Consider the following 12,408-nt stretch of genomic DNA (forward strand, 5'->3'; position numbering starts at 1 on the left):
ATCACAGCAATAGAAAAGTAACTAATACACAGGCAGGGGAATGCTAAGGATGGACCCCGGTGAACTGCAGACCAGTCTAAAAGAAAAAAACGACATCATGATCCTACTTCAGCCTAGTCCCTCCTGAACACTGCAAACACTTCAGCTGAAAGAAGAAAGGTGATCTAAATAAAAACCAAACTGCATCAATGACCGAACTCCAGATGCACAAATCTCAACACAAAAACAGAAGAAGCATGAGAAAAGAAATCTCTTCCAAAAATGAACCGCCCAGCAGTAATGGCTCCTAAGAGAATGACATAAACAAAATCCCTGACAATAAATCCAAATGAATGGTTATGTATTCAAAGAAACCAGAGCACACAAGTAAACTCCTGAATTCGTTCTGTGAGAATCCAAACAGCTGAACCAAATAAGAAAGTATTTACAATTCAACAAAGAGATAGAAATACTGAAGAAAACCAAATTGAAAAAAACTCAGTGGAAAGACTCACCAGGAGAGTAGGACCACTTCTGGAGGCGGTCCGCAGTTTGGGGGTGGGCACTAGGAGTAGCTTTTCCTAGCCTCAGGGTCTCCTCTTTCTCTGGGTCTGCCGGAGCCTGCCACCTGCTCAGCTTCTGCTAGATTCTATCCCCCCCTCCACACACACACAGTGTTCTTTTCTCTCTGTCTGACAGAGCCTGTCTCCCGCCTCAATATCCTTTTTGCTTTTCTAAGACAGGGTTTTGCTCTGCAGCTGAGGTGGCCTTGCAATCTTTCTGCCTCAGCGTCTCAAGTGCTGGCGTTTATCAATATACTCCTATTTATTTCTAGTCGGACCTTGATGTTAGTAAGAAAATACTTTATTAAGGTTCATTGCTTAAACTAAAATTTCTCAAACACTCAGAGTTCAAAGACAATAAGGTACCTATTTGTGATTGGTTGCTTTACTGTAATCACCTTAATAAGTATGATGGTTAATATAATACTTCTTAGTGTTAAAATGCTAAAAAACAGAAAGACCAATTAAGATATTTCTAAAGCAGAAGCTGGAGAGGTGACTCAGTGCTTAAGACTGCCTGGTGCTCTTTCAGAGGACCTGTGTTCAGTTCCCAGCACCAATACAGCAGCTCACAACTGTCTATAACTCCAGTTCCAGGGGACCAGCACCCTCCTCTGCTGGCCTCTGTGGGCACGTGATACACAGACTTACCTATAAGTAAAACTACTCATACACGTAAAATAAAACAAATACATCTTTTTAACTAAAAACATGTATTTCCATGGGGGAATAGAATCTTCAGTGGTGAGAATTTAGCAAAATGAGAGTGACGTTAGTGCCATGGTCTACCGTTTTATTTCCCCCTCAGAATTAGAAAAGTGATGACTGGTAAGCACATTCAAAGTGATGAGGTGAAAATCTATGTAACATGAATGTATACATGCTGTCTAAGAAGGGAGATGGCAAGAAATAAAAAAAAATAAAGAAAGCAAAAAGAATGTAACTTAGAACTCCTTGAAAGCGCATCGCTTCTGATTGCTCTCCAGCTCAGCTCACCCTTTAACTTCAGAGAGTGGAGTGCAGAGAGGGAGGTAGCTCACCACTGCTTCAAGAAACCAAGGCTGGGGCTGGAGACATGGCTCAGTGGTTAAGAGCACTGGCTGCTCTCTCAGAGGACCCGGCTTCCATTCCTATCACTCACATGGTGGCTCACGACTGCCTGTAACTCCAGTCCCAGGGAATCCTCTTCTAGCTTCTGTGGATACCATGCATGCACATGGCACCCAGACGTACATGCAGGCAAAACTCCCCCACACATAAGATAAAAATCTATAAACCTTTAGGAAAAGGGAAGGTTACCGCTGTGTACTATAGGAGGCATTTTTGTACGTGGAGGGCAAGTGGCAGAACAGTTGATTTATCCCCAAAGGAAGTCTCTGCAGTGACAGAGGTACATGAGGACAACAAAGAAGAAAATCCTGGTACATAGTTTCACTGGCATGATATTACTGATAACTGGTTGTTATACAAACTACATGGTCATGTTCAGCATGATGTTGTCTACAGGTTTGTCGTATATGGCCTTTCTTATAAAGATTTTTTTTTTAAAAGATTTATTTCTTTATTATGTACACAGTGTTCTGCCTGCATGTCAGAAGAGGGCACCAGATCTCATTACAGATGGCTGTGAGCCACCTTGTGGTTGCTGGGAATTGAACTCAGGACCTCTGGAAGAGCAGCCAGGGCTCTTAACCTCTGAGCCATCTCTCCAGCCCGTATATGGCCTTTCTTATGTTGAGATATTTTCCCAATATTCTGGGTCTCTTCAGGACTTTTATCATGACGAAGGTATGGTGTATTTTGTCAAAGGCCTTTCTTGCATCTACTAAGATGATGGAATGATTTCTACCCCTGAGTCCATTCATGTGATGCATTACCTTTACGGATTTGCAAATGTTGAACCATCCCTATATCTGCAAAGAGATGGAAAAAGGTATTCCAAGCAAATGAAACTAGGAAATAAGCAGACATCGCTTTTCTACTGTACAGCAACATAGACTTCAAGCCAAAAGTAGTTAGAAGAGATAAAGGTCACACCAATTAAAGGAACAATCCATCAAGAGGATATTACAATTCTAAACATGTATGCACTGTACAACTACTAAATATAAAGTTACAGATGAACCCCAACACAGCAATGGGTGACTTCAATATTTTAGACTCTGGCTATGTAGTCAAGGCTAAGTTTGAACTTGAAGTGCTCTGGCCAACTGCCTCAGCTTTGCAGTGTGTGGTTACTATTTCCCAAATGGCATCCTTCTGAAGCGCTTTTCACCCAGTTGTACTTCTTGCAAACATGCCTGTTTTTAAGGTTGTGGTCAAATGCTACCTTCTCTAACAAGGCTACCCCAGTTTTAGCAGTTGGAGTGAATTCAGCTTCTTCTCTCCTCATCTCCACAGTTTATCTAAGGCGCCATCAGCCTATCTCTTGAGTACATCTCCTCACAAAGTCACATAAAACCAGAACTGGAACCTGAAAGGCACTGGCAGCATGAGAAGCTGTCTGGTCACTTCTCCCTTAATTTCAGCTGGCTTCCACCCAATCCCTCCTAAATAAATACACAGTCTAAAGCTCACCACACAGCTTGCTCAGTGAGCTCAGCTTCAGGGGAAAATCCACCAAACCTCACACCCAATCAGAATGTTTACTTTTACACTCCCTTTCCTTGAGGAAATTAGGAGTTTTTGCAACTGTGATGGTCTTTCCCACTATATGGTAAAGGTTTTCAGAGGGGGGGCTCAGTGTCCTCCATGGTGTCCAGACTGCAATCCTTATTTGCTGTGCTCAAGGAAAAACAACATTCCCTCAAGCATCATGAGGAAGCTAGTGGGTGTGTGCATGCAAAAACAAAGCAAACAAATTAAGTTTGCAATATAATTCGAAATCAAGACAGACAAATACCATTTTAGCACTGAAAAAAAAAATCTAAAAATGTCCACTACTGAGAAGAACCGTGAATACGGTTACATGGTAGATTGAGTGTTATTGATAGAAGATTAACCTTCATTGTAAGAGATGTCTGATTTAATTCTTTCTTAAAATTACATTTGTGTGGGGGTGGGTAGGGTGGAGTATCCATGCATGCTTTAGCACAAGTATGGGTCTGTCCTCTGTTTCCACTGGGAGGGTCCTGGATATCAAATTTAAGTCATCAGGCTCAGAGGCAAGTGCTTTTATCCAATAAGCAATCTCACTAGCCAGCTCACAAGTTTGTTTTTTTTTTAATATCCAATAAACAATCATAAAGGGACTAGAAAAAAATGAAGTTATTTCTTTCTTAGGGCAGGAGAGTTGGTAAAGACAAGGCACTACCGAGTGATTGCGCCTTGATGTGTCTAGGAAACTGCAGTGGACTTGTAGTGGAAACTGTTAGTTTAATGTGGTGAAGGGGAAGCAGTTATGAATATTCCACAGCATGATGCCAAAAACCGAAGACTTGTATGAATCCTACAGCGAGATTCCCAGTGCTGCTTGCTCAAACTCTTCCTTCAAGGAGCCCTGTCCCGAGTCGTTAATCTAACAGAAAGGAGTTTGGACAGAGGTGGACACTTTCATCATTTTTCACTCAAGACAGACACAAAAACCTCCAGTGTTCATACCGTCACAGTGCTTCTACGTTAGGAATGGGAAAATAATGTCTCAGAAACTTTCTCTAGAAACCTAGGTGTGTCAACTGGCTACAGTCACCGTAACAGATATTTGAGAGGAAGGGCTTGAAGGAGGAATGTATTTTCACTCCATTCCAGAGTCCATGAGTAACTGGGATCATTGCTGTAAGCTTGTGCCATTCCAGAGCATCAAGGCCGGAGGACGTGGCATAATGAAACTGTTCAATGGGTGGGAGCCAGGTGGGTGAGGCGGGGAGAGAGGAAAAGAGGGGGTGTATTTGCACATCAATGTAATGCCATTTTACATCATTTGAATATGAAATAATAACCTGAATATGATGCAGATCATATTCATAACCTGCATATGACGTACTTCAAATTTATACCTGTGTATTTTATTTCCTTTTTAATTAAAAAAATTCCAGGTGTCTCTTTCGAAACTCATCTCCATCACTTATCAATTTCAACATTTCATAGACAAGTTCTGATTCTTTGGGGGCATTTTGGCTTTAGCAACTATGTTAGACAGCTAGGTGGACTCTTACGAAATGTTTGAAGAGTCATCATATGGCTGCATTTCAGTCTCATTTTCTGGTAGTTGAGAGTGTCAAGTTAAAGGGCATAAGGCTTGTAGTGTTTCCTGAATAAATTCTGAAGATGCTGCTTTCTTTCAATTTCTAAAATAAGTTGAATAACCATTCCAATATGCTTGCTTTATCCCTAAGTCCTTTTCCTATTAACAAGCAAGTCTCCATTCTCTACAATTTCACTCTTGAGTTTTTGTTGACATTTGTTCAGTAGAGGCCAGGAAGACTGAAGGACATTCAGTAATGTTTGCATTTGGGGAGTGAGCTTAGGCAATTTTTTTTTTCTGAGACCATTTGTCAAGTGTTTCTTTTATTAAGCTACTTACAGGACTCAGTGGCAGAGTACTTGACTTGGTGCTTGCTGGTAGAGAAGTGTCCCTTGCAAAGCTGTGTGTGTGTTGATGGCGGTCCCCAGCTCTTGGTGCCATTGAGAGGTCATCGAGTCTCTACGCGTCTGTCTTCATCAATAATTAACCCTTTGACCATCTGTTGACAAGTTCATAGCTGAATGGACTGTGTTGGAGGAAGTGGGTCACCAGAGCGTGCCTTGATGGCACATGGGTTCCCCTGATGCTTCCTCCACCCCTCTGCCTCCTTCCACCATGAGGTGAGCCGCTTTCTTCTTCTGTGGCTTCCCGATGGCCTGCCTCATGGTGCTCGGGCCCATAAGCCACAGTGCTAAGAAGCGACAGAAGTGACCACAGACCGACATCTCTGAAGCAGAAGGCCAAAGCAAGTCTTTCTTCTTTCAAGTACATTTCTCACGCATTTTGTTACTGCGGCAGCAACACAACAACAACAAAATGACTCACATACTCGTGAGGGTGGGACCGTGGGTGACCTTGGGCACGATTCCCATCACCACAAATGCTAGACCCCAGCCTTCCATGACACGCTTAAATAAAACACTGTGAGATAGCCCCCTTTATTTCCTTATTTAACACATAAAACAGTTTCGAATGAAGTGATTGGGTAGATCACAAGCTTTTAATGTTGTCAAACTCCCCTGGATTTGAGTTAAAAAAAAATGTTAGCTGGAAAGAAATCTATTTTTCATCATTGGTTTGAAATAACTGTTTCTGACATTCTGAAAATAATTGGCTCAGTGGGTAAAGACACTTGGTGCCAAGCCTGAGTTCAATCCTCGGAATCCACGAGGTGGAAGGAGAGAGCATACCCCCACAAGTTGTCCTCTGACCTCCACATGTGTGCTGTGGTGTGCTCCCACACCCGCACACAGAGAAAAGAAACAAACATGATAAAGAACAGAGTAGGTTACATTTAATGCCAAGGGAGGGATTTACTGATTCCTTTTTATTTAATTTATTATTATTATTATTATTTTGGTTTTTTTTTTTTTTTTTTTTTCGAGACAGGGTTTCTCTGTGTAGTTTTGGTGCCTGTCCTGGATCTTGCTCTGTAGACCAGGCTGGCCTCGAACTCATAAGAGATCTACCTGGCTCTGCCTCCCAAGTGCTGGGATTAAAGGCATGTGCTACCACCGCCTGGCTCCTTTTTATTTTTAAGGACTTTTCTAAATGCATCTATGAACCAGGTATTGGATCACACTGTCAGTATCAAAGTATGTTCAGTAGATATTCTTGTCAACTACCTTCTTTTACAAATTCATTATTATTATTTTTTCAAAGATTTATTTATTTATTATGTATACAGTGTTCTACCTGCATGCCAGAAGAGGGCACCAGATCTCATTACAGATGGTTGTGAGCCACCATGTGGTTGCTGGGAATTGAACTCAGGACCTCTGGAAGAGCAGACAGTGCTCTTAACCACTGAGCCATCTCTCCAGCTCCTTCCTTCCTTCCTTCCTTCCTTCCTTCCTTCCTTCCTTCCTTCCTTCCTTCCTTCCTTCCTCCCCTCCCTCCCTTCCTCCCCTCCCTCCCTCCCTCCCTCCCTCCCTCCCTCCCTCCCTCCCTCCTTCCCTCCCCCCCTCCTTCCCTCCTCCCCTCCCTTCCCCTCCCCTCCCTTCTTTCTTTCTTTCTTTTTTTTAAAGACAGGATCTCTCTACATAGCCCTGGCTTTCCTGGAACTCACTCTGTAGTCGAGACTGGCCAGGCTGGGCCCTGAACTCTGGATCATCCTGCCTGCACCTTAAGAGTGCTACGATTACAGGCACATGCCACCGTACTCAGCTTGTAACATGTAATCTGATGCCTTTATGTTCCTTCATTTTTATAATTCCTTTTGATGGTTAAAGGAGAACTGAGTCTTTTTTATTGTTTATACATTTTATTTTGTTTATACACAGCACAGGCTTGCCTTTCATCTTCCTGTCTCGGCCTCCTGAGAGATGGGATTACAGGAGTACAACACTCCATCTGGCTCTGTAAACAGATATTTTAATTTAATTGGTGTTTTCTTTTGTTTGCTTTACAATTTCTAAACTATTTCTAGGGAAAGGTTTTGTTAACAGTTCTTTACTTTATCTCATATTTTGTGTTGAAATCCCCACCTGTTCTAATAAAATCACCTCCCAACCTTTAAATAATTTAATCTTCAAAGAGTGGTCTGCTTTGAATATGAAAATAGTAGTTAACCAACCTACAAGTAATTCAGCTTAATTCTGATCATCAGTCTCCTTCATTTTTTATGAAAAGCATTATAAAACAGAACCAGAACATAATAGAGCCGATGTTTTAAATCACCTCACCTTCAATATTAGGTAATTAATTATTATGATACTGTTTTGATTTGAAATTTTTAAATTTGTTTTTTATTTTGTTGTATGTGTTTGGGTGTTTTTGCCTGAATGTAAATCTGTGTACCACAAGTGTACCTGGTGCTTGAGGAGGCCAGAAGAGGGCATCAGATTCCCTAGAACTGGAGTTACAGACTTGTGAGCCACAGTAGTAGGTGCTGTGTCTTGCACCTGGATCTTAGGGAAGAGCAGTCAGTGATCTTAACCATTGAACCATCTCTCCAGCCCTCTTCCCTTTAAAAATTATTTATTCATTCTAAGTTAAAAATTATTTAAAAAATTTAGTTTATTATATATATGGATGTTTTGTGTGCATATATGTATTTGTGCCACAGGCCAACAGAGGCCAGTAGAGTCAGATCTTCTGGAGCTGGAGTTACAGATGGTTGTGAGCAACCTTGTGAACACCAGGAACTGAACTCTGGTCCTATGGAAGAGCATATGTTCTTAACTGCTGAGCCATCTCTCCATCCCTCTTTTAGGAAAAGAATTTTTATTTTTAGATACAGTCTCACTATGTAGCCCTGGCTAGCCTGGAACTTACTATGTAGATAGCTGGCCTTGAACTCAGACGGCCACTTGCCTCTGCCTCCTGGGTGCTGGGATTAAAGGTGTGCACCACCATGTCCAGTTATGATTTTTTTTTTAAATCTGAAGGAATAGTAAAAATATTGGGGAAAATATTCTAAACAATGTATAAGGAGATTAACTACATGTAAAATGTAGCTCTTTTATGAAAGTCTGATTCTATTAGCTTAATTTGGGAAAGGTTTTAAAAAATTACCTCCTCAAATGAAAGTCATGTGAGTCCTTTGCTAAAGAGTATGAGGAGTCAGTGGGACTCTGTGCATGAGGAGCTGATCAAAGTGCATGATGGTACACTGAAGCCGTTAGCCCCGCCCACTTCCGGTGCTGCTCTAGCCTCACTGTACCTCACAGCAAACTGACATCGATGAAAATTTAACTTCTGCACTTTTTGACTAAATTATGTTTTTCTCTGATTCTTTTTTATTTTTCTTTCTTTCTTTCTTTCTTTTCTTTGGGGGGGGGGCGGGGTTTGAGACAGGGTTTCTCTGTGTAGCTTTGCGCCTTTCCTGGGACTCACTTGGTAGCCCAGGCTGGCCTCGAACTCACAGAGATCTGCCTGCCTCTGCCTCCCGAGTGCTGGGATTAGAGGCGTGCGCCACCAACGCCCGGCTTATTTTTATTTCTTTTTAAAGATATATTTATTTATTATGTATACAGAAGAGGGTGCCAGATCTCATTACAGATGGTTGTGAGCCACCATGTGGTTGCTGGGAATTGAACTCAGGACCTCTGAAAGAGCAGTCAGTGCTCTTAACCTCTGAGCCATCTCTCCAGCCCCTCTGATTCTTTTTTAAAAAAATAATATTTTATTGTTTGAGAAATTTTAAAATTTAATTTTATTTAATTAACATTTTTCATTTATTTATTTTACATGTTTCTCTGATTCTTACTTCAGGTTTTACCACTTAAATCTAACTATACTTTTTTTGTGATATTTTCGAAGTCTTGCCCTTATCTTTCTCCCCCTTAATTTGCTATTACTCTCTGACTCCAACTCCAGATCTATCTCTGCCCCCCACCCCCACGCCAGTCAGCATAAAACTTTACAGTCCATAAACATAAGAGTATGACTTTGGGCTTCATTAAACCCTAAAAGTACATCAATCATAGGCTCTGAAGAAAAACAACAACAACAAAACCCCAAACCAAAAAACTTTGGGGTTCAAATTAGGCTCAGAACTTAATTAACTTTGAGAACTAAACAGGATGTTTTAGCCTATCTTGATTTCCTATCCATAATGATTCTTGGAATTGAATGCAATAATGTAGTGTACAAAGCATTTACCGCATACAGTGGCATACATTAGACTTAAATAAAATAACTTAAATAACTTTACTTTTCCTGAGTGGCACAAATGATTACATGTTTCTTTTCGGTTTTTTGAGACACGGTTTCTCTGTGTAACAGCTCTGACTGTCCTGGAACTTGCTTTGTAGACTAGGCTGGCCTTAAACTCACAGAGATCCACCTGCCTCTGCCTCCCAAGTGCTGGCATTAAAGGTGTACACTACTACCTCCTGGCCTATATTTTTCTTTTCTTTGCATTTTCCTCTTAAAACATCTATGTAACAAAAAATAAAGAGTAAAAAGTTCTCTCCCCAAATTGTTCACACACACACACACACACACACACACATCCTTCTCCACTGTTGACAGTCTGCTCTACATCTTTTTCTCCCAGAGCTGAGAACCGAACCCAGGACCTTGTGCTTACTAGGCAAGTGCTCTACCACTGAGCTAAACCCCGGACCCTTGCTTTGCATTCTTCTACAGGGATTCACTTTACCAGTCGCCCCTAAGCTTAGGCATCATTTCCCCCTGAAGTGTTCTTGGACTGCCATGGTCAGTAGTAGTTTTCACCTTTCCTTACTTCCACCAGACCTTGGGCCACCTCTATCACCTATCAGAATATATTTGTTACGGTTTGGGTGTACCCCAGCCCCAGTCTCACGGGTTTGAAATTCAAACCCTACCTGGTGGTTCTGTTTTCAGAAGGGTGCAGACACCTTTGGGACTGCGGCCTGGCAGAAACAGAGTTCCTGGGGTGGGCTTTGAAAGCCCCACTGCTTCTGGGTCCAGCATTCTGCTTCTTCCTCTGCTAAGATGCGAGAGCTGCCACACTGTGCACCCATTGTTGCCGGCGAGCTCTCAGTGTGGTGCCTCCTCAGCAGGGCGGACGGTATCCTCTGGCTCGGTGATGCAAAACGAACTTCTGTTGCCTTAAGTGGCTTCTGTCCGTAATTCTCTCACAGCAATGAGAAAAAGCAACCAAGGCCAAATTTTAGGTGTTTAATGTTTTACTTACACCTGGCCTCAATTGTGAGTATTCCAAATGGGAGATTTCTTGCAGTCTTTATATCTCAGTTCGTCAGAGTGCTTTACAGATTTTTTTTTAAAGAATAATGTCTTACTATGGTCTATTGGAAACCCATGAAAAATCCCACAGGGATTTTTTTGTCAGTGGACAAGGTGCTGGCTGAACAAACCTGAGGATCGGGGTTCAGATCCCCAGAATTTATATAGAAAGTCAGGCTGCCTGTAATCCTACAACTCAGCATTCGGAGACAGAGGATCCCCGGGGCAGGCAAGCCAGCTAACCAGATTAGCCAGAAGTGTCAAGCTTTGGGTTCAGGAAAAGATCCTGCTTCAGTAAATAAAGTGCATAGCAACTGAGGAAGAGACCCACATACATGCATGCACACCCCCACCCCCACGGGAAAGGAAGGAGAGGGGAGAGGAAGGGATGGAGGGAGGGATGGAGGGAGGGAGAGGGGGAGGGGGAGGGGGAGGGGAAGAGGGAGGGAGAGGGAGAGAGAGAGTGAGAGAGTGAGAGAGGGAGAGAGGGAGAGAGGGAGAGAGGGAGAGAGGGAGAGGGAGAGAGGGAGAGAGGGAGAGAGGGAGAGAGGGAGAGGGAGAGAGGGAGGGAGGGAGAGAGAGAGAGAGAGTTGCTCCTTCTTCCAGGAATTCAAGCAAGAGGAAAGCCACTGATTTCAAAACTCGACAAACCAGTGGACTCCACGGAAAGGGGGACGCGAAAGCAGGAGTACCAAAGGGTGCCCTGTGCTTGTCTTTGACCTCTCAAAAGGAGATCCCTGCAGCGGCGTCTCCAACAAAGAAAAGGGGACCGAGTCTTTTCCCCCACCGAGAGTTTGAAGCTTGCTGTGGCGGCAGAAATGGAGAGAGGGGGCCAGGCTGGGGCGAGGCGGGAGTGCTGGGAAGATAACCCGGACTGCCTAAAAGGCTTTAGAGTTGAGCTGGGCACTTTGGTAACTTGGCAGCGCCTCGAAGACCAGCTGAAAATCAGCCAGAGCCTTGCACCGGAAGCTGGCTCAAGGGGTAAAGATGAATTCCAGGGAGGAAATGCCAGGGCTAGCAAGAGGCTAAAGCCAGTCCTTGTGAGCCGAAACCTGGGGTTCAGATCGGAAACTTGTTTCTGGGGAATGGTTGGCCACTGTCCCTTGGCTGATGTAGAACGGAGGGGATCAAGCCTCCTTCTCTTAGCCCATTTTCACAGTTCGCTGTCTGGACTCGGGTTCCGGATAATCTTCCTTGGCAGTTCATCAGACCCAGGGAATTGTCCAGTCCTTCCAAGGGCCCGCCCTGGGGAACTTCGCTCTTGCCCCTCCTAGGTAATTAATGGCCAGACTGAGGGACCCCAGACTGGGTCCCCGGAGCACAAGGCGTATTTTAGTCACTTACTATTCACATGCAGTGTATTTTGGACGCATGCAATCGATTTGTGTGTGTGTATTAAAATCCTAGGGGAAATTAAGGGTTAAACAGCTGGCTTTGGTCTCATTAACTTTGACATTAATTTTGGTAATTTTTTTTCAACCAACATGTAACAGTGAACATCCATATACCAAATCTTGACAAAATTAAATGATGCTTTTTGCCCTCAAGGAGCACTCAAATTAGGTAAAATACTCAATATGAGCATGTCAGTTCACATATATATTAAATTCTATGAGCATTTATTAAACATCAGTCATGTCTTAGGTTCCAGGCTACGTAGTGGGCATAAGAATGGAATCATTCTTTGTCCTAATGTCTGAGCTCACAGTCTTGGGTGAGGGACAGGACAGGACAAAGCAGACAACCATGATCTTTCAAAGTTCAGGACAGATGCTGTTAAATGCTGCTGCCCAGGTTCACACAAGCAGAAACACAAGGTACAGAGTTATTGTGGTTGAAGGGTCTTGGAAAAGCTTTGTGGAGGAAGCAGCGTGTGAAGTAGGTCTCAAGGGAATGGATGGATTTTCAGGCAGAACTCTGGCCCCCTGTTTTGGATTTCCTAACAGGCCTTAGTTGAGAGACTTTATCACTCTTTATCTTTTATTTTCTATTGCTGTCCAGTTGACT

At 42.9% G+C, this 12,408-nt stretch overlaps 1 protein-coding gene and 1 long non-coding RNA gene across 2 annotated transcripts in view; one reads left to right on the forward strand and one right to left on the reverse strand.

The window, feature by feature from the left end:
* Positions 1–10,170, reverse strand: part of C2H1orf185 (chromosome 2 C1orf185 homolog) — a 34,096-nt gene extending 23,926 nt beyond the window's left edge. The window contains exon 1 of the mRNA XM_076564727.1: positions 10,020–10,170. Coding sequence (XP_076420842.1) covers positions 10,020–10,128 — 109 coding nt within the window. The 5' untranslated portion in view covers positions 10,129–10,170. The remainder of the gene's footprint in view (positions 1–10,019) is intronic.
* LOC143271935 (uncharacterized) lies at positions 9,745–11,948 on the forward strand. The gene is made up of 2 exons (XR_013049276.1): positions 9,745–10,365; positions 11,008–11,948. It is a non-coding gene; the product is annotated as an uncharacterized LOC143271935 (long non-coding RNA).
* Positions 11,949–12,408: the final 460 nt, after the last annotated feature.

Source organism: Peromyscus maniculatus, chromosome 2 (genome assembly GCF_049852395.1).
Source record: "Peromyscus maniculatus bairdii isolate BWxNUB_F1_BW_parent chromosome 2, HU_Pman_BW_mat_3.1, whole genome shotgun sequence".
Lineage (NCBI taxonomy): Eukaryota > Metazoa > Chordata > Mammalia > Rodentia > Cricetidae > Peromyscus > Peromyscus maniculatus.